Source organism: Aquarana catesbeiana, linkage group LG02 (genome assembly GCF_042186555.1).
Source record: "Aquarana catesbeiana isolate 2022-GZ linkage group LG02, ASM4218655v1, whole genome shotgun sequence".
NCBI lineage: Eukaryota > Metazoa > Chordata > Amphibia > Anura > Ranidae > Aquarana > Aquarana catesbeiana.
The window spans coordinates 794,188,562-794,209,700 of record NC_133325.1 but is presented as its reverse complement, the minus strand read 5'-3'; the positions used below and the strand labels follow the sequence as shown (position 1 = coordinate 794,209,700).

Genomic DNA, 21,139 nt, shown 5'->3' with positions numbered 1-21,139 from the left:
TGGTGGAAAACAGCCACATACAAGGAGGATGTGTGCCCACTCACTGATAACAAGTTAGTCTCATCATCTGGCTGTAGTCATAAATGTGCACCCAAAGCTCAAACAACACACGTGTGTATAATCAGTAGAGCAGTGGACAGTGTCAGTAGAGAAGAGCTTGATGTCAGTAGTTTATTTTTATTTTATTTTTTATCATAACTTTTTTACAATTTTTCTATTATTTACAATTTTATTTAATAATATATTATTATTATTTTTTTTCTTTTTATACAATTTTTTAGGAGCTTCATTGGGGGGCTTTGGTGAGATATTAGAGGTCTAAACAGACCCCCTGATGTCTCACTTTTGAGACAGAAATTCCCCAGTCCCTTCTTCTGCAGGGGGAATCTGTGCAACACAGCTTGATTAGGGTGTGCCCAGGTACACCTTGCACACCCTGTGCACACACCTATGGCTATAGTAGCATATCATAGGTGTGTGGACTGGGTGTTCCACACCCCAATCACCCTGTGCAATGCTGATTTCTCCAGCTTCCTGGTGCCCCATCTCCCCCCCACAGTGCTGCCAGCTTCCCTCCTCTCCCCTGGCTGCTACGGGGGATGTTTTAGGATGGAGAGCGGGGGGAGCGGCTGGTAAATATTTCATTTACTGGCCCCTTCCTTTTCTGAACAAACACAGTGAATGATCTGTATTGGTTGCTCCTGTGTTCATTCTTAACTGAAGCATAATAAACTATGGGGGTTGATTTACTAAAGGCAAATCCACTTTGCACTACAAGTGCACTTGGAAGTGCAGTCGCTTTAGATCAGAGGGGAAGATCTGAAATTAGGGGAAGCTCTGATGATTTTTATCATCCAATCATGTACAAGCAAAAATGCTGGTTTTTTTTGCATGTCCCCCTCGGATCTACAGCGACTGCATCTCCAAGTGCACTTGTAGTGCAAAGTGGATCTACCTTTAGTAAATAACCCCCCTCTGTTTATTATGCTTCAGCTTGTGAATGAACAGGAAGCCGTTCTGCACAGAGCACTTCCCATTAGTTCACTGCCGAGTGCAGCTGAGGCTGCAGAGGAAGGGACTGGGGAAGCTTTGTCCTCGATCCCTTAAAAGTGAGACATCCGGGATCTGTTTAGACTCTAGGGGCCTCCTAAAAAGAAGGTAGTAAAAAAATTAAAAAAACATATTGTAAAAAACAAATTAAAAACCTAAAATTGTAAAAAATAATAAAAATAAAAACTACAGACACCCTCCCTCCCCTACTGACACTGTCCACTGCTCTGCTGATATACACACATGTGTGTTTGTTCTTTGGGGTGCACACTCTAATGCAATAGGCTGTGCATGCCAATGAGAGTCATACTGTCATCCTCCATATATTTTTAGACCACATAGGCAAAATATATACCTGTGTAATAAATGAGATCTTCCTCTTGTTGCCCTTGATGTAAATACATTGTGTGACCACTAACAGCTGTCATATTTATGGGACCCAGTGGCAGGATATCACTATCTGTTCTAGATTATCCACCACTGTATTATGAATGACTTGAATTTTTAAGTAATTTTCAAGCCTAGAATGATCTTTTTTAATGTGTGAAAAAAAGAATACAAAACAGCTCTGGCAGCAATGGGATTAAACAGACCTCTTGGAACATTCAATGTCAGCTCACAGCCAGCAGGTGGCGATATCTGTTTCTGCAGTCCACTTTGTGATTTTCCCTACAAGTAAGCCTATAATAAGGCTTACAGTGCATCCAGAAAGTATTCACAGCACTTCACTTTTTACACATTTTGTTATGTTACAACCTTATTCCAAAATGGATTAAATTCATTATTTTACTCAGAATTCTACAAGCAATACCCCATAATGACAACATGAAAGAAGTTTTTTTTTAAATCTTTGTAAATGTGTTAAAAAGAAAAAAAGAAAAAAACCCATGTACAGAAGTATCACGGCCTTTACTCAATACTTTGGTGAAGCTCCTTTGGCACCAATTACAGCCTTAAGTCTTTCTGAGTATGATGCTACAAGCTTGGCACACCTATTTTTGGGCAGTTTCTCCCATTCCTCTTTGCAGGACCTCTCAAGCTCTATCATGTTGGATGGGGAGTGTCGGTGCACAGCCATTTTCAGATCTCTCCAGAGATGTTCAATCGGGTTCAAGTCTGGGCTCTGGCTGGGCCACTCAAGGACATTCACAGAATTGTTCTGTAGCCACTCCTTTGTTATATTGGCTGTGTGCTTAGGATCATTGTCCTGTTGGAAGATGGACCTTCATCCTAGTCTGAGGTCCAGAGTGCTTTGGAGCAGGTTTTCATCAAGGGTGTCTCTGTACATTGCTGAGTTAATCTTTCCCTCAATCCTGACTAGTCTCCCAGTTCCTGCTGATGAAAAACATCTCCACAGCATGATACTGCCACCATCATGCTTCACTGTAGGGATGGTATTGGCCAGACATGACACTTGCCATTCAGGCCAAAGAGTTGAATCTTTGTTTTATCAGACCAGAGAACTTTGTTTCAAGTGCCTTTTGGTAAACTCCAGTCAGACTGTCATGTGCCTTTTACTGAGGAGTGGCTTCTGTCTGACCACTCTACCATAGAGGCCTGATTGATGGAGTGCTGCAGAGATGGTTGTTCTTCTGGATGGTTCTTCTCTCTCCACAGAGAAATGCTGGAGCTCTGTCAGAGTGACCATCGGGTTCTTGGTTACCTCCCTGACTTCCCTTCTCCCCCGATCCCTCAGTTTGGCCGGGTGGTCCGCTCTAGGAAGAGTCCTGGTGGTTTCCAACTTATTCCATTTATGGATGATGGAGGCCACTGTGCTCATTGGGACCTTCAATGCTGCACACATTTTTCTGTACCCTTCCCCAGATCTGTGCCTCCATACAATCCTGTCTCTGAGGTCTACAGACAATTCTTTGGACTTTATGGCTTTGTTTGTGCTCTGACCTTATATAGACAGGTGTGTGCCTTTCCAAATCATGTCCAATCAACTGAATTTACCACAGGTGGACTCCAATCAAGTTGTAGAAACATCTCAAGGATGATCAGTGGAAACAGGATGTACCTGAGCTCAATTCTGAGAGTCATGGCAAAGGCTGGGAAAAGCTATGTAATTGTGATTTTTTTGTTGTTTTTTTTTTTTTTAAATTTGCAAAGATTTCAAACAAACTTCTGTCACGTTGCCATTATGGGGGATTGTGTGAAGAATTTTGAGTAAAATAATTAATTTAATCCATTTTGGAGTAAGGCTGTAACATAACAAAATGTAGAAAAAGTGAAGCGCTGTGATTACTTTCCTGTACTGTAGATAAAATGAATATCTCCTAAACTGCACTGTTTAAAAGATATTCACACTGGATGCAGCCGGTGAAGTCACCGGCACATGTGCTCTGAACATCACATACCATGCCGGACCTTCAGAACTTTGTGTCGGAGCCGAGAGTGACATCATCATGGCTCCGGCCACTCATACAGCCGGAGCCTGCGAACCTGGAGAAAAGAGTCACTAGTGACAGCGCACCACTGGAGGGCCTCATTCTAAGTTAAGTATTTCATAATGTGCTAGTATGCGATGCATACTAGCACATTATGCAATTGCATTACAGCCAGGTGTTTTTTTTTTAATGCAGTGGTTTACTACTGCTTTAATATGAGTATAATAGTGTAACATAGGGAGAGGGAATGTCACTCACCCGATATATGATGAAAGCCACCAATAATACTATGACAACAACGACACCACCAGCACTAAGACCAACACGAAGATTCCACTTTCTAGGGGATTCAGAATCTGAGACAGAAAATACCATGTAAAATATATTAGCTTTAAAAAAAATGATAAATATACAATGTATCAGTTTGTATGGTCGGTGGTCATGTGACATCTCACCTGTATAATCCTCCATCAGGAGAGCAGAGAAGAGACAACAAGACACAATGTTACTATTCTGTGTCACACTCCCACTATGACCCCCCAGAGAAGAGGAGACAGGACCCCAATCTATAACACCCCCATACATGGAATATAACATGACCCCCCATAGTCACCAATACCTTCTGTTTCCAGCATTCTGATGAACATCGTATCATTGGTCAGCCGGTATTCCCGGATCTCCTCACTGACCGGGTTTGTGATCCTGACCCGGAATCTCCTCTCGGCGTCGTCTCTCTGCACACTGGGGATAATCAGCGTCCTATTGTCATCTATCAGCCGGTATCTTTCAGGGAGAGGCTCCCCGTCCACCTCCCAGGTCACAGCGCTCTCTTCTCCAGAGAATTGGACGCTCACAGCCATCTCCTCGCCCAGCCGGCTGCCATTACTAATGAGGTTGGAGATGAGAACCGGATCTGGAATGATCAGGAGAAAGAAGGTCACCATCAGTCATAGCTCACCAGCACAGAGCCCAGATACAAGGAATAGAGTGCTAGCTCTTGTACCCACAATGATTAGTTATGTGATCTGCCAGCAATACTAGGGGTGACCACATTTCCAAACGGCCATTCAGGGACACCCCCAGCATGCACCGGTCGGTGACATCACAAGGGGTGGTGTCACCAGGTGGCCCTGCCCCTTACTTATTTAGCTTACAATGCAGTCGGTGGGTGGCCATGCTCGAGAGCAGAGTTGGGTTTATAGGCAACTTAAGTGCCTTAGATAGAAAAAGCATTTGTTTAATGTATGTTAGCCTATCATTACAGACAGCCACTTAGATTCAAAGAGTGTAATTGTTCTTTCAATGTTAGCCTAACATACATTAACCCCTTCAATACCGGGCACTTTCCCCCCTTCCTGCCCAGAACAATTTTCAGCTTTCAGCACTGTCACACTTTGAATGACAATTGCACGGTCATACTACACTGTACCCAAAGTAAATTTTTATCATTTTCATACCACAAATAGAGATTTCTTTTGGTGGTATTTGATCACCACTGGGGGTTTTATTTTTTTGCTACACAAACTAAAAAGACCGAAATAAATAAAAAGAAAAAACTTTTCCCTAGTTTCTGTCATAAAATTTTGTTTTCTCCTTCACTGATGGGCACTATTGAGATACATGGAATAGATTGCTAGCTCTTGTACACACCCTGATCACTAATTTCCCATCCTATAGTTAAAGTGCTTCTCTAATACACTGCAATTTAATAGTCTTTAGACATGGCGGCAGCATTAGCTTTCTTTTTTCAGCCCCCCCATAGATTACATGGGGGATGATGAGACTGGTAGTTTACAGAAAGAAGATAAGGTTGCTAGTGATTTCTGTTCAGCTTACAGTAAATGACAAGGACTCTCCACTTCCTGCACTTGCTGAAAATGTTCATAGCTAGAAAAAACAAAAACAAAAGGAGGCACCTAATTTAAGGACCGATAAGATCATCATAGGCTATTTCATGGGTACGGGAGGTTCCCAGCTGACCAGTGGGGCCTGGTGCTAAATATTTTGGGGGGGGGGGTGCAGTAAAATAACGATCCCCCCGCAAGGGGAGAAGTATGGAAAGCCGCAAGCACCCCCCAGCCCCCCACCATGCGGGAGATGGATGGTGGATGGGAAGGCAGCGATCATGTCAAGCACATCCCCCCAAGACTCTGAACAATCGGGTCTCAGGACCCACTTCCAGATTGTCTGGGAGGAGAGTCAGGAAGACAATAGTGAATATTAATTCATCAATGTCACACAACTGGGTGGGCTCAGGGGTGCAGTGCTCTCCCTCCTGAGCCCACCCTTTTTTAAGCAAATTTAGAGCTTCAGGCTCTAAGGGGGGCAGAGATGAGGAGGACAGACTGGCCTGTTGGGCTTATGTCTCCTCTGGCCCTGGAGAAAGTGGAGCTGTTTGTGGACATAATGTTGATGTCAGAGGTGAGAGGAGAATGGGCAGACTGGTTCCAGATGATAGAAAGACAACAGTGACCCAAAGTATGCAGAATACCATCTCTGAATGCACAACACATTGAATCTTGAAGCAGATGGGCTACAGCAGCAGAAGACCACACTGGGTGCCACTCCTGTCAGATAAGAACAGGAAACTGAGGCTACAATTCACACAGATCACCAAAATTGGACAATAGAAGATTGGAAAATCATTGCCTGGTGTGATGAGTCTGGATTTCAGCTGTGACATTCAGATGGTGGGGTCAGAATTTGGCACATGGATCCATCCTGCCTTGTATCACCGGTTCAGGCTGGTGGTGGGGGTGTAATGGTGGGGGGGATATTTTCTTGGCACACTTTGGACCCCTCAGTACCAATTGAGCATCATATAAACACCACGTTCTACTTGAGTATTGTTGCTGACCATGTCCATCCCTTTATGACTACAGTGTCCCCATCTTCTGATGGCTCCTTCCAGCAGGATAATGCACCATGTCACAAAGCTCCAATCATCTCACCACTGGACAATGAGGTCACTGTACTCCAATGGTCTCTACACTCACCAGATCTCATCCAATAGAGCACCTTTGGGATGTGGTGGAATGGGAGATTGGCATCATGGATGTGCAGCTGACAAATCTGCAGCAACTGTGTGATGTAATCATGTCACAATGGAGCAAAATCTCTGAGGAACGTTTCCAACACCTTGTTGTATCTACGCCACCAAGAATGAGGGCAAAAGGGGGTCCAACCCAGTACTAGTAAGGTGTACCTAATAAAGTGTCCGGTGAGTGTATATACTCCACTCCTCTCCAGGCTGTACACTGCGCTGTATGTTGTATATTTCATACCTCTCACTGTTTGTCACAAACCCTCTGGGGCCTGGAATAGGGACACGATGCCCACACCCCTCCAGTGTTATACTGAGGAGGACAGATGGGGAGATATCAGTGGGGAATACTGGAAATCTGTTATATGAAGAACTCATTTCCTCTCCTCACTCATCCTGTATAATAGACACTTCTTCCCCCATAGAGTACAATGCAGTGTAGAGAAGTGTGATGTAGTATATGGACTCTTACCCAGAACACGGATCTCTGTAGAGGATATTCGATGTCCCCAAGAACAGTGACACCAGACCTCATACACACAGGAATCATCCTTCCTGGCGGGTGTCAGCTTCCAGCATCCGCTCCCTGTGTGCAGTTGGACTCTGGAGTCATGAGATTTAGTGGCATTAATAAAACAAAGATTTTGCAGCAATGTCCTATCCACCCCTCTGCATACTCTGTACAGCTCCACAGTAACATCATCCTCAGGACATTTCATATCACATCCAGTGATGTCTGATCCGCTCTGTACATACACCGTTCCTGATGACACCGGTATGATCGTCATATACAGGAGACCTGGGAGGAGAAGACAGATCAGAAATGTGAGCAGAACTTTCACAGTGCCCCTAAAAACCCAAATGCAATTTCTAGAGTCCCAGCAGAGAAGAGGAACATAAACACAACGATCATCCCAAAGCCTCATCAGCTCCAGTTCTTTGTGTGTCCATTTCTACTGATGTCATTGTCATGGCCAACTGAGGACTACTGATCACTGATAGGAGATCTATAGACTTAGAGGGCTGAAGCAAGAAACAATTACAGATGTATGGTGGGGAATGGAGAGACGGTTCCAGTAAATGAAGATCTGATCCTGTGATCAGAGCAGTTATTACTGATAGGATTGGGATTTCTAAATGCAAAAGATATATTAAAGCGGAGGTTCACATTTAAAAAAATAAATAAATAAAAGTCAGCAGCTACAAATACTGCAGCTGCTGACTTTTAATAATCGGACACTTACCTGTCCCAGGGTCCAGTGATGTGGGGATTGAAGCCCTGCTTGTCCCCCTCTCTGCTGGGCGGCGCCAGCATTTTAACTGTGGCTTCACAGCCGGGCACCCACTGCGCATGTGCAATCTGCGCCGCATGCCGTCACTGGCCGCACAATCATCTGGGATGGGTCACGTGTCCCAGATGATTAACAAGAGTTAGGGGGGAGAGGTGATCTTCCTTCCTGCACCGAGGGAAGTGATGTCAGGAGCCCGGGCACTGAAGAAGGCAGACTACGAGGGACCCCCTAGCAACAGGCATTTAGAGGTGAGTAAAAAAAAAATTTTTCTCCAAATTTTTTTTTTAAGCACATTACTATTTTTATTTTTTGGGGGGTGGAACTCCACTTTAATTAGGAGAAAAAGCTCCTGGGGCGCCCATGGTGGCAGAATGCCAGGACCCAGTCACAAGTGTGACCTTTGTAACCCTGGTAGTTCTTCCATTGAGGTTGGACCCTTATATGGAGTTCCCTGGTGTGCTGGTGACATGTCTATTGTTTTCTGTCACTGTGCGGTGGGCCCAAGATGGTAGGAAGGGGGCTCTCTGCAGAACACATGTAATGTGCCCCCGGGGTCAGTGGGGAGGGTCACGGGACTAAAGAAAAGGGCCCTGGGACCAATGAAATGAAGGGGGGGTCAGGGGGGCCCTTCAAGGTTTCTTACACCGGGGCCCTGAACACTCTAGTTACTCCTCTGGATGTGTTGATATGTCTCCATATACTTGGAGAAGAGGCAATGAGGAGAAGAACCAGAGCAACTCAACCCAAGGCTAGGAAGACAGAAGAGATGATGTGGAGATGGAAGGATGAACAGTAGAGGGATGGACACCCAGGAGATGGTGACCGGGAGGAATGGAAGAGAGGTGAGGTACAGGCAGATAATAAAACAGGAGAAGGACTAACCAGAGAAAGAAACTTCATACAGTCATGTGAAAAAGTGCCTACAAATAAAGGTGATATACTTGGAAAAGAACACAAGAAAAAATGTTTTTATTCATTATTATTATTCATTATTATTATTAAGATTATTCATTATTTATTTATTATTATTTATTCAGCTATTTATGAAATGTGTAGATCTACTGGTTGCCGTGTCTTTATCAATTTTACTGACTATTCAAGCTACCATGCAATATGTACCCCCACAGGTCCTGCAGGCAACACGTATGAATTATCGTTTTTTTTTAACCGCTTCAGCCCCGGAAGATTTTACCCCCTTCCTGACCAGAGCACTTTTTGCGATTCGGCACTGCGTTGCTTTAATTGACAATTGTGCGGTCGTGCGACGTGGCTCTCAAACAAAATTGACGTCCTTTTTTCCCACAAATAGAGCTTTCTTTTGGTTGTATTTGATCACCTCTGTGATTTTTATTTTTTGCGCTATAAACAAAATAAGAGTGACAATTTTGAAAAAAACGCATTATTTTTTACATTTTGCTATAATAAATATCCCCCAAAAATATATAAAAATTTTTTTTTTTCCTCAGTTTAGGCCGATCGTATTCTTCTACATATTTTTGGTAAAAAAAAAAAAATCACAATAAGCTTTTATTGATTGATTTGCGCAAAAGTTATAGCGTTTACTAAATAGGGGATAGTTTTATGGCATTTTTATTAATAATTTTTTTTTACTAGTAATGGCAGTGATCAGCGATTTTTATTGTGACTGTGACGTTATGGCGGACATGTCGGACATTTTTGACACATTTTTGGGACCATTGTCATTTATACAGCGATCAGTGGGATTAAAAATGCACTGATTACTGTGTAAATGACACTGGCAGTGAAGGGGTTAACCACTAGGGGGCGGGGAGGGGTTAATCAGTACTAGGGGAGTGTTTTCTAACTGTAGGGGGGATGGGCTGTATGTGTGACATCACTGATCTCTGCTCCGATGACAGGGAGCAGAGATCAGTGACACTTGTCACTAGGCAGAACAGAGAGATGCTGTTTACATCAGCATCTCCCTGTTTGTCCTCTCCGTGAGGCGATCGCAGGTATCCCCGCAGCGATCGAGTCTGCGGGACCCGCAACCCGACTCACGGAGCCCCCGGCCGGTGCGCGCACGCAATGGCACGGCGGGGAATTCAAATGGACGTACAGGTACGTCGATTTGCCCAGCCGTGCCATTCTGCTGACGTATATCGTCAGAAACCGGTTAAACAAACCCCCTTTGTGGTGAACTAGGATTTTTTGTGTGGTTATTCCATGAGAAATTACTACCAATCCTATTGTTACTATCTTACCTACTGTATACCATTGTTATCAGTGTTGCATATATTTATGTACTGTGCTATGTGCCAAGATGCATTATGTATGTTATCTTATACCTTCATTACTGGAATCATGTATGGTTACAATGTAGCTCTTAATAAAAATCCTTTTATGTTCACCCAATTACTTTTCTTGCTGCCACGTGCTTCACACAAAGTCCCACCCTCCTTGTAAATAAAGTCCTTTCTCTATTTATTCAGCTAAACTATTGATAGATGTAATGATGTACTGTGGAAAAAGTAAATACACTCTTGGCCGCAGAAGCCCATAGCAGTCGCGAGGGTTTAGGCTGGTCACTCCTTGCACAAAGTGTCACGCCGGTAACAAGTGTTTGGCACTTGGACACGGGCACTTTGACTAAGGCACAGCTACAAAAAAAGTAAGTACAGACATTATTGTTTCACAGCTATTTTGCAGGAAGTTCCACTTCATTCACTAACTTTCCTCAGCCTTCCTTCTATTAGCCTGTCCCCACCCTCTAAAATGCTCACACTAATCTTTGTTATAACGTCCTCTCTCCTCAAACTCTCATTACTTTACCCCCCCTCTCCAGCCCCTAACCTTTACATATCTCCCTCTCTTCTGCCCACTCAATATTACTCCACTTACCACCTCCTGCTCATTCTAAGCCCACACAGTATCACCACGTCCATTCCACCACAGCATCTTCGCTCCTATAAATCCCACTCCCGCCTTACCACCCTCACCCTCCTACTACTCCTAATGTCTGGGGACATCGCACCAAACCCCGGCCCTCCCACACCCAATTTCCAACGTCAAGATCGGCCATCTACCTCCTCCAACAGTAGTCGCAACTTCAACCTTCTCATCCCAATTCCCCTGATTCCACAAGTCGGCCCCCCTCTTTCATGTGCCCTCTGGAATGCCCGCTCAGTCTTCAACAAACTAGTTTCTGTCAATGACCTTTTCCTCTCCAAATCCCTTGATCTATTTGCTATAACTGAAACCTGGCTCCAGGAATTTGATACTACCTCTCCAGCTGCACTGTCCCACAGTGGCCTTCTCTGGACTCACTCCACCAGACCCAGTGGACGAAAAGGAGGTGGCGTCGGACTTCTCCTCTCCCCACAATGCACCTTCCAGGTACTGCCCACACCTCCCTCTCTTTCCACCTGCTCTTTCGAAATGCACTGCATTCGTCTTTTCTCTCCAGCTTGTCTGAGGGTCGCAGTCATTTATCGGCCTCCTGGACCAGTGTCACGCTTTCTGGATGACTTTTCTGCATGGCTACCCTATTTTCTCTCATCTGAAGTGCCTGCCATCATCCTAGGTGACTTTAACATTCCAATCAATGTTAATAATGCTACCACTTCTAAACTACTCAACTTAACCTCCTCTTTTAACCTAACACAATGGACACAAACCACCACTCACTCCAACGGCAACACTCTTGACCTTGTATTCTCCCATCGCTGCACTCCCTGCAATCTCTCCAACGCACCCTTTCCTCTCTCTGATCACAACCTTATCCGTTTCACACTCTCCTTGTCTCCTATATCCCATGCTGCCAACCCACAAACAACTACCCGCAGGAACCTTCGCAACCTCAAACCTTCCCTTCTTCACTCTGCTACTGATGGCCTTTATGACAAAATCGCACCCCTGTCCTGCCCAGACCTAACCACTTCCATCTACAACACCACGTTGTCATCCTCCCTAGACGTACTTGCTCCTCTTTCTACACGCAGAACCAGGCCCCATCTGCCACAACCCTGGCAAACAGACGACACCAGAAGTCTCAAGAGACGCAGCCGTGCTCTTGAGCGAGCATGGCGTAAATCTAAATCCCTGCAAGACTTTACCCTCTACAAATCTGTCCTTCTCAAATACAACTCCTGCCTCCACACTGCTTAACAAACCTATTACAACACTCTCATCAAAACCCTCTCATCCAAACCTCGTCAACTCTTTTCTACCCTTAATTCCTTACTTCACCCCCCACTGCCCCCTCCCACCAACTTGCTTACCGCTCAACATATTGCCAACCACTTCAATAGCAAAATCAACACAATTCGCAAGGAGATATCCAGCATTCAAATTCCTCCCCTACCCAACATATCAGGTCCAACACCACACTCAATACTCTCCTCCTTTTGCCCAGTTACCACAGAAGAAGTTGATAAACTCCTCTCCTTGGCCCACCTCACTACATGTCCCCTGGACCCTGTCCCCTCTCAATTGCTGCGACCACCTTCCCACTCTATCCTCAACTCCCTAACCCACATCTTCAACCTCTCCCTCTCCTCCGGCACCTTTCCTTCCCCGCTCAAACATGCACTGGTTACCCCCATACTCAAAAAACCCTCACTAGACCCCACCTGTTTGAATAACTTAAGACCTATCTCCCTTCTCCCGTTTGCCTCCAAGCTCATCGAACGCCTTGTTCATGACCAAATGAGTCGCTACCTCAGACAACAACCTTCTCGACCCCCTACAGTCTGGCTTCCGCCTACAACATTCAACTGAAACTGCCCTACTAAAAATCACCAATGACCTAATAACTGCCAAAACCAATGGCCACTACTCCATACTCATACTTTTAGACCTCTCTGCTGCCTTTGACACAGTTGACCACCTGCTGCTCCTCAGCAAATTACACTCCCTTGGCCTCCGTGATTCTGCATTATCCTGGTTCTCCTCCTACCTATCTCAGCGCACTTTCAGCGTCACTTACAACTCCATCTCCTCCGCTCCCCTTCCTCTTTCTGTTGGGGTACCCTAAGGCTCTGTCCTTGGGCCTCTCCTTTTCTCACTCTATACCTCTTCCCTGGGCCAGTTGATCACCTCCCATGGCTTCCAATACCATCTCTATGCCGATGACACACAGATCTATCTCTCCACTCCCCAACTCACCCCCACTATCTCCTCACGGATCTCAAACTTGCTGAATGACATATCGGTATGGATGTCACACCACTTCCTCAAACTTAATCTTTCTAAAACTGAGCTTGTTATATTTCCTCCTTCACGGTCCCCCTCCTGTGACTTCACCATTAATATCAACAACACAACCATTGGTCCCTCCACACATGCCAGGGTCCTGGGTGTAATCCTTGACTCTGACCTCTCCTTCAGCCCCTATATCCAATCACTGGCTAAATCCTGCCGCCTTAACCTCCACAACATCTCCAAAATTCGACCCTTCCTGACTAATGACACTACAAAACAACTTATTCACTCCTTGATTATTTCCCGCCTCGACTATTGCAACTCTCTCCTTAATGGCCTACCCTTAAGCAGGCTATCCCCCCTTCAGTCTATTATGAATGCTGCTGCTAGACTAATACACCTCACTAATCGATCCGTGACTGCTGCTCCTCTCTGCCAATCCCTTCACTGGCTTCCCCACCGTGTAAAATTCAAAATGCTAACCATAACATACAAGGCCATTCACAACATCGCCCCCATCTACATCACCAACCTCATCTGCAGATATCGCCCAAATTGCCCCCTCCGCTCCTCCCCAGGACCTCCTGCTCTCTAGCTCCCTTGTTACCTCCTCCCATGCTCGCCTTCAGGACTTCTCCAGAGCCTCTCCCATCCTCTGGAATTCCCTGCCCCAGTATGTCCGATCAGCCCCTACCCTGTCCACCTTTAGGAGATCCTTGAAAACTCATTTATTCAGGGAAGCCTATCCCACACCCACATAACTGTCCCCGAGCCACCCCCATCAAATCATTCTTTGCAGCTATTACCTTTTGTACCACCACCCCCTCCCTTTAGAATGTAAGCTCTACGAGCAGGGCCCTCCTGTACCTTTTGTATTGAACTGTACTGTAATTGTGTTGTCCCCCTTATACATTGTAAAGCGCTGAGTAAACTGTTGGCGCTATATAAATCTCGTATAATAATAATGTCTTGTAATCATCTACAGACCATTCTCTGACATTGATTCAGTGAAAGTTGTGATGATCTCTCCATGCAAAATTCCTTCAGCTGCAAGATGTTGGTGGGTTTCCTTCCACTGACTACCTATTTCAAAATCCCCCTACAAATATTAAATGGGAATCAAATCAGGAGAAAACGTGTTCTGACAAAACGAGCAACCAGCATGTATACACCACTGGGATCAGATATTATATCTCTGTATACAGATCACATCTATTCTATATACTGATCTCCATGTATACACCACTGGGATCAGATATTATATCTCTGTATACAGATCACATCTATTCCTATATACTGATCTCCATGTATACACTGCTGGGATCACACATTATATCTCTGTATACAGATCACATCTATTCCTATATACTGATCTCCATGTATACACCACTGGGATCAGATATTATATCTCTGTATACAGATCACATCTATTCCTATATACTGATCTCCATGTATACACCGCTGGGATCAGATATTATATCTCTGTATACAGATCACATCTATTCTATATACTGATCTCCATGTATACACCGCTGGGATCACACATTATATCTCTGTATACAGATCACATCTATTCCTATATACTGATCTCCATGTATACACCGCTGGGATCACATATTATATTTCTGTATACAGATCATATCTATTCTATATACTGATCTCCATGTATACACCGCTGGGATCACATATTATATCTCTGTATACAGATCACATCTATTCTATATACTGATCTAGAAGATCACAGCTGACATTACCTGTCACACATCGTCCGATCATCTCCTCTCCTCTCCTCTGGTACAAGTCAGGCAGAGAAGTTACAATGTATATAAGATCCAGAACAGGCAACTAACTAAATCTACACTCTGACTGCAGATATCTGTCAGGTGCTCCTGTCCTGAGCTCTGCTCTGGTTCTTAGGTGGACGGAGATCTGTGTATATAGCTACTTATTATTCATCATCTCCAGCCAATCAGGCGCTGGAAACAGATCAGTAGGCGGAGCTCCGCTTCATAATGCAGAATAAGGTGTCAGCATTCTTATCTCACTTCCTTGTAGCTCTTCACACAACTTTTGTTTGCATAGAAAGTTGCTGATTTTGGTATGTAGAGACTGAAGAAAGGTTATTAAGGTGACTGGGAGGATCAGATGGGAAATTGAGAGCAGGATTCATTGTTTGTAAAGGAGATTATTATGTACAGATGTGTGTTTAACCCCTTCAATACCGGGCACTTTTACCCCCTCCCTGCCCAGGCCAATTTTCTGCTTTCAGCTTTGTCACTTTTTGAATGACAATTGAGCGGTCATACTACACTGTATCCATAATGACATTTTTTATCATTTTTTTTTCACACAACTAGAGCTTTCTTTTGGTGGTATTTAATTATGGCTGTTTTTTCTTTTTTGCTAAAAAACAAAAAAAGCCAAACATTTTGGAAAAACAATTTTTTTTCTTAAATTCTGTTATGAAATTTTGTAAAGAAGTAATTTTTCTGTGGCACTGATGAGGAGGCACCAATATGCAGCACTGATGAGCACTAATAGGGAGCACTGATGAGGAGCACAAATATGCAGCACTGATTGGGCACTGATGAGGAGGCATTCATTTGCAGCACTAATAGGCAGCACTTATGGGCACTGATTGGCAACACTGACTGGCATCACTGCTGGCACTGATGAGGAGGCATTAATAGGCAGCACTGATGGGCACTGATAAGCAGGCACTAAAAGGCAGCACTGATGGTCACTAATAGGCAGCACTGATTGACATCACTGCTGGGCACTGTTGGGGCTGCACTGATGATCAGTTCCCTTAAGTATCTGTGCAGATCTCCCCTGTGAGGAAATTCTGCTGATCAGATCTCTTCTCCTCACAAAATGTTATGCCGCGTACACACAAGCGGACTTTACGGCAGACTTTGCCCGGCGAACGGGATTTGGTTGGACAATTCGATCATGTGTGTGGGCTCCAGCGGACTTTGTTTTCTCAAAAGTTGGACGGACTTAGATTTGAAACATGTTCGAAATTAATCCATCGAAATCGAGTCCGGTTGAAAAGTCTGCCGTCTGTATGCTAGTTCGACGGACATAAAGCCACGCTAGGGCAGCTATTGGCTACTGGCTATGAACTTCCTTGTTTTAGTCCGGTCGTATGTCATCAGGTACGAATTGGACGGACTTTGGTGGATTGTGTGTAGGCAAGTCCATTCATTCAGAAAGTACGTCGAAAAGTCAGCCGGGCAAAGTCTGCCATAAAGTCCGCTCGTGTGTACGCGGCATTAGTGTGAGGAGAGGAATGTCGATAACCATCATTTCCTTGTTTTACATGTGATCAGTGGCGGCTGGTGCTCAAAATTTTTGGCGGGCGCAAACAAACTTAAAAAAAAAAAAATCAATTGCAGCCACTGTGCCCATCAAATGCAGCCACTGTGCCCATCAAATGCAGCCACTGTGCCCATCAATTGCTGTGAGTGTGCCCATCAATTGCCCATACTGTGCCCCATCAATTGCTGCCAGTGTGCATCGCCCGGGAGTCGGGACTTACCTGTCTCGCAGCGGGTCACGGTGGCGTCCTCCACATCCTCGATGTCTCCGGTCCTCTCTATCAGGCGTCCAATCACAGCGCCTGTTGTTTTAGCCAATCAGGTGACAGGTAACCAGACCCGAGCACCTGATTGGCTGAGAGGCGGGTCAGTGTTAGGAAAACAATTTATTCTCTTTCCTAACACAACACTGCAAAACAGCAAACGCACAGCATTGCGCCCGCTGTTTACCATTTTGGAAGCCTATTAGAGCCTACGGCTCTAATCAGGCACTTCCAAAAAAAAACCCGCCACTGTAATTCAGGTGCCTGACAATGGGCCAGACACCAGAATAGGGGGCGGCAGCGGCGACCATAGATAGATTCATGCATTGCATGAATCTATCTATCTATGGTGAGAGAGGGGTGACAGGAGAAAGGGGGCAGCACTCCTGTGCCCATTATGGACGCACCGCCACTGCATGTGATCAGCTGTGATTGGATACAGCCAATCACATGGGTAAAGAGCTGCATCATCGTCTTTTTACAGAGATCGGTGATGCGCCGTGTCCCAGGGATAGAGTACACCACAGATTACTGCGATGTGCGCCCCCCACAGGCACACAAGTGTGGTGAGAGTGGGGTGACTTCATATGACGTCATCCCAGAATGAGAGCCCCCCCGCCCATCATTTGACAATACAGCAGGCGGGAGGAGGTTAAACTAGTACTGATGCATTCACCCTGTACATGCCAGTGGCCTCTGCAGTGAATTTGGGCTCATTCACACACGCAGTAAAACTTGAACTTTTTTCTATGCATTAAGATGAAAAACCTTTTGTGCTGCAGAATCCCCCCAGTCCCCCCTTATACTTTCTAACAAGTGTTTGGCGCAAAGGTTAAAAGCAATAATCCACATAAATGACAATATTATGCATATAAATGATGAACTGGAACAAGGGATAAGAAAAGATAATAGTCCAAGCTTGACAAAGGAGTGCAGCCATCATGCCATTCACGGCTTGCTGACTCAGGAAACGCATCGCATGTGTGTGATGTCATCGCCCCTCGTCTGGATTGCCGTTTGCCTTCCAAGCCTCATTCTGTTATTCCTCCATCATTGCCGGCCGGTGGACACAGTGCATCTGAAAGACCAGTCTGATTACACATCCATGGCAGGGATGATCGACCTCACGGACCCCTCCAGTTACATCTGGGACTCTCATATGCCTTTTTAACTCAACAAATGTGAGTGCAATCTCTGTTGCTGCTCTTTTTATTAAAAGTGTTTTTAAGTCTGCACCCAGAGGCGCCTCCTTTCTTTGTTCCCCCTTATACTTTCCTCAGCCGATGTGATCCAGCAATGTGCACGAGAGCAGCAGTTCTCTCTCTCTCTCCTCCCTCGGCAGATGGAAGGCAGCAGGAGCCATTGGCTCCTGTCACTGTCAAATGATGTGCTGAGCGAGTGGGGGGGAGACACTTTGGGCCCCAATTTGGACATTTTCACTTAGGGGTGTACTCAGTTTTGTTGCCAGAGGTTTAGACATTAATGGCTGTGAGTTGAGTTATTTTGAGGGGACAGCAAATTTACACTGTTATACAAGCTGTACACTCACTACTTTACATTGTAGACAAGTGTCATTTCTTCAGTGTTGTCACATGAAAAGATAGAAGAAAATATGTACAGAAATGTGACTGAGGAGTGTACTTACTTTTGTGAGATACTGTACATGTCTGTGATACTCTTACTTGTGGCTCAGCATTCTCAGCATATTGTATGGAAACAAGAATGCTACGTGAGCCACATTAGGACTTCTCTTTGTGACACCCTTAGACATCCCAGGTCTTTTACAATCCTATAATATATTCCACAAAATATTCCCATGTGCCACTAAAGTGTTTGGATTTGGCTTGAAGAAAAGGTGGCAATCCTCCACCTGGGCAGATAAATAATGAGTGCTGGGCCTGGGCAGGTAGTCTTAATGGAAGCTTGGTATTCGGCTTTTGTACTGTTGTGTTAGGCCTGCACTGCACCCTTCCACCTCACCTCAGGGGCACCACGCACGCCAATGCTGGCCACTTACATTGTGGCTGTGCCCTTTCACCTCAGGGCACATGGGCAAATCAAATGCCAGGCTTCCGCAGTGTTACGCTTTTTCAAGTTTGGACGCACACAGGCACAAGCTCTTGGAAATGCAGTAGGGTGGCCAGTAAGAGTAGAGCTGGGATCTGATGTTACTTATGTCATATTGTCAAATCCCTGCCACTCCTAAATCTGCTCCACTGCCCCCAGCACCAGAGTCCATGATGTTCTTCATCTGGCCTTGGCCACAGGGCTGCTGTTAGAAATCACAGGGTCCTGTACAGCCTACCTGACTGAACCCCTCCCCCGCACTGCCTCTGAAAATATCAAATGATATATTTGCTAAAATTCATGTCTGGGGGAGGGGTGTAGATACCGATCACCCTGCAGTGCAGCCAGATGGAGAAAGAGGAGGAGCAATAAGAGTCAGCAGAAGACAGTACAGGTGACCCTCCTGCTCAGCTGGTGCCCCGGCACCCCTTTTGAACTGATGGGGACTTGACCTAGTACAGGGGGGTGAGGTGTACTGACTTATCAACTGCCCAGCTTGGCCACACCATTTGCACTCTAGACATGCCTAAATTAAAGGGCAGTGGCAGCTGGTGCTCAACATTTTTGGGGGGCGCAAACAAACTGAAAAATTCTGAAAACAAACATCAAGTGCATCCACTGTGCCCATCATATGGAGCCTCTGTGCCCATCATATGGAGCCACTGTGACCCCTCTGCTTGCTCTGACTGGCACTTACCCTATCCTGATGGTGGGCCAGGCAGCGGGTGATGGCAGTGAGCTGTGGGATGGGCAGCGGATCAGGTGACGGCTCCTGCATCCTCCATGGTTCCTATGTGTCTCTTCCGTTTCCACTAGGCATCCAATAGAGATGCCTGTGCCTTCAGCCAATCAGGTGACAGGTATTAGACCCCCACTTCCTGATTGGTGGAGAGGCGGTTCAGTGTTAGAAATGAATCTTTCCATTTTTCATATAAGGGGGTGGCGTGACAGAGGGGGCGGCACACATGTGCCCTTAATGGGCATACTGCCACTGCTAAAGGCTTCTCTATGGAGAGGTGCAGGATCTGTAGGAGGAGTTCTGTCCTCCTCTCTGCTGCTGACTGCTGAGATAAGGTGGGGGTGCTGCAGCTGCAGGAGAGGTGCGAGGGCCACATGAAATGGCCTGGAAGGCAAGATTTGGCCCGTGGACCTTGTTTGACACGTGCACTAGGGGTTCATCACCAAGATGACCTTCCAGTCTGTTTTTGGATTACTGCCCCACACAAACCTGGCCTCGTTATATTATGTTCAGTATTCATGTGGAGCTACACAAAAAAAGTCAGAATAATCAACCATAAAACAGATGTTCACCTGTGTCTGCACTGAATTTGGACTCCTTGTTTGAAGAGCTAACAGTCACCAACACTACGGGCCATTTACAAAGAGGATTTATATCCTTTTTGGCTATTGAGGAATATATTTAAATAAAGGTTTTTATGTCTGGAGTTTGGCTTTAACATAAAAAGACATTTACCTCCAGCAAGGCTAGTTTAAAACACCTAGACATTTACAGAAAATGTGCCCCCCAAATCTCTTGTTTGTCTATTGTATGGATTCTGACCAATTCCTTTTGGGTGAGGAACACCCCACTCCCTCATTAAGTACCTCTCATTAGTGTCCACTTGTGTCATGGATGGAGACCTCAAGTTCTCCCATATAGAAGAGTGTATGGCTCTCATGGTTCAGAGAAGCAGGATCCCCCAATCTATGGATAGTGTAGGACCCACTAATCATGGGGTACTTTGTCGCAGTAAGTGGGCTTAGCACCATATAGCAATATAGTGTGACCAAATCCCCATATTTTTTGATAATGTTTTCTGTAAATGTCTAGGTGTTTTAAACTAGCCCTGCTGGAGGTAAATGTCTTTTTTGCATGTGTGCTGTAATATTTTGTTCTGTTGTATGGTCTTATGGCTGCACCATCTTTAATGCATCTTTTAGGGTGTGACCCCCAAATATCTTGTTTGGCTTTAACATGTACACACCTTCTCTGATATTGGGGGATATCTGGAATAGGAAGATGTTGCAGTGTGAAGGCAGCAATAAAACAATCACGATTACACACGTGCAAACATTTTTTTTCTTTTATTGAACATACTTTTTAATACTAATTTAATTTAGCACTAATTTAAGCCATGTGATATTTGTTCTTTGGGTGCAAGAAGATGTTTACAGTATTCTGATAATTACATTAACAACAAGTACAGAATATTACTGCTGCCATTCTAATCATTTACAAGTTTATCTCTTCTCAGTTTTTATCCACTTCAGCCCTGGAAGATTTGGCTGCTCAATGGATGTGGAAGTGTCCTTCATGCTGCTCTGAGTAATAGGTGAATGTATATTGACACAGCTAATATAAGTGAATGAATAAATCTGCAGCAAAACCTATAAGTGTTCACAGTACACAAAAATAAGAATATTGTATATAAAGTGAAATAAAAAATGATTAAAATAAATAAAGTGCAATGTGCAAACAATGGAAATAATGAAAGCCTCAAAGGATATGTAGGTGACTCCAGCAAGGAGCACACATCCTTTGTGATTACTG

General features: G+C 44.9%; 1 protein-coding gene across 1 annotated transcript; it reads right to left on the bottom strand.

Annotated features, from left to right (window-relative positions):
• Nucleotides 1-3,383: 3,383 nt before the first annotated feature.
• Nucleotides 3,384-14,855, bottom strand: LOC141129434 (uncharacterized). The gene is made up of 4 exons (XM_073617468.1): nt 14,693-14,855; nt 6,956-7,282; nt 4,060-4,353; nt 3,384-3,796 (listed from the first exon to the last, which is right to left on the bottom strand). Exons 1-4 carry the CDS (start codon nt 14,712-14,714, stop codon nt 3,651-3,653), a joined length of 789 nt encoding a protein of 262 aa, XP_073473569.1. The 5' UTR covers nt 14,715-14,855; the 3' UTR covers nt 3,384-3,650.
• Nucleotides 14,856-21,139: the final 6,284 nt, after the last annotated feature.

What these genes read in the sequence shown, in the direction of transcription:
- LOC141129434 (XM_073617468.1), bottom strand. Translation starts at nt 14,714, where the DNA reads ATGATCGGACGATGTGTGACAG. An exon ending in GATCGGACGATGTGTGACAG is followed by an intron (nt 7,283 to 14,692) that starts GTAATGTCAGCT and finishes TTCTCCTCCCAG; the next exon opens with GTCTCCTGTATATGACGATC. An exon ending in CAGAATGCTGGAAACAGAAG is followed by an intron (nt 3,797 to 4,059) that starts GTATTGGTGACT and finishes TTTCTGTCTCAG; the next exon opens with ATTCTGAATCCCCTAGAAAG.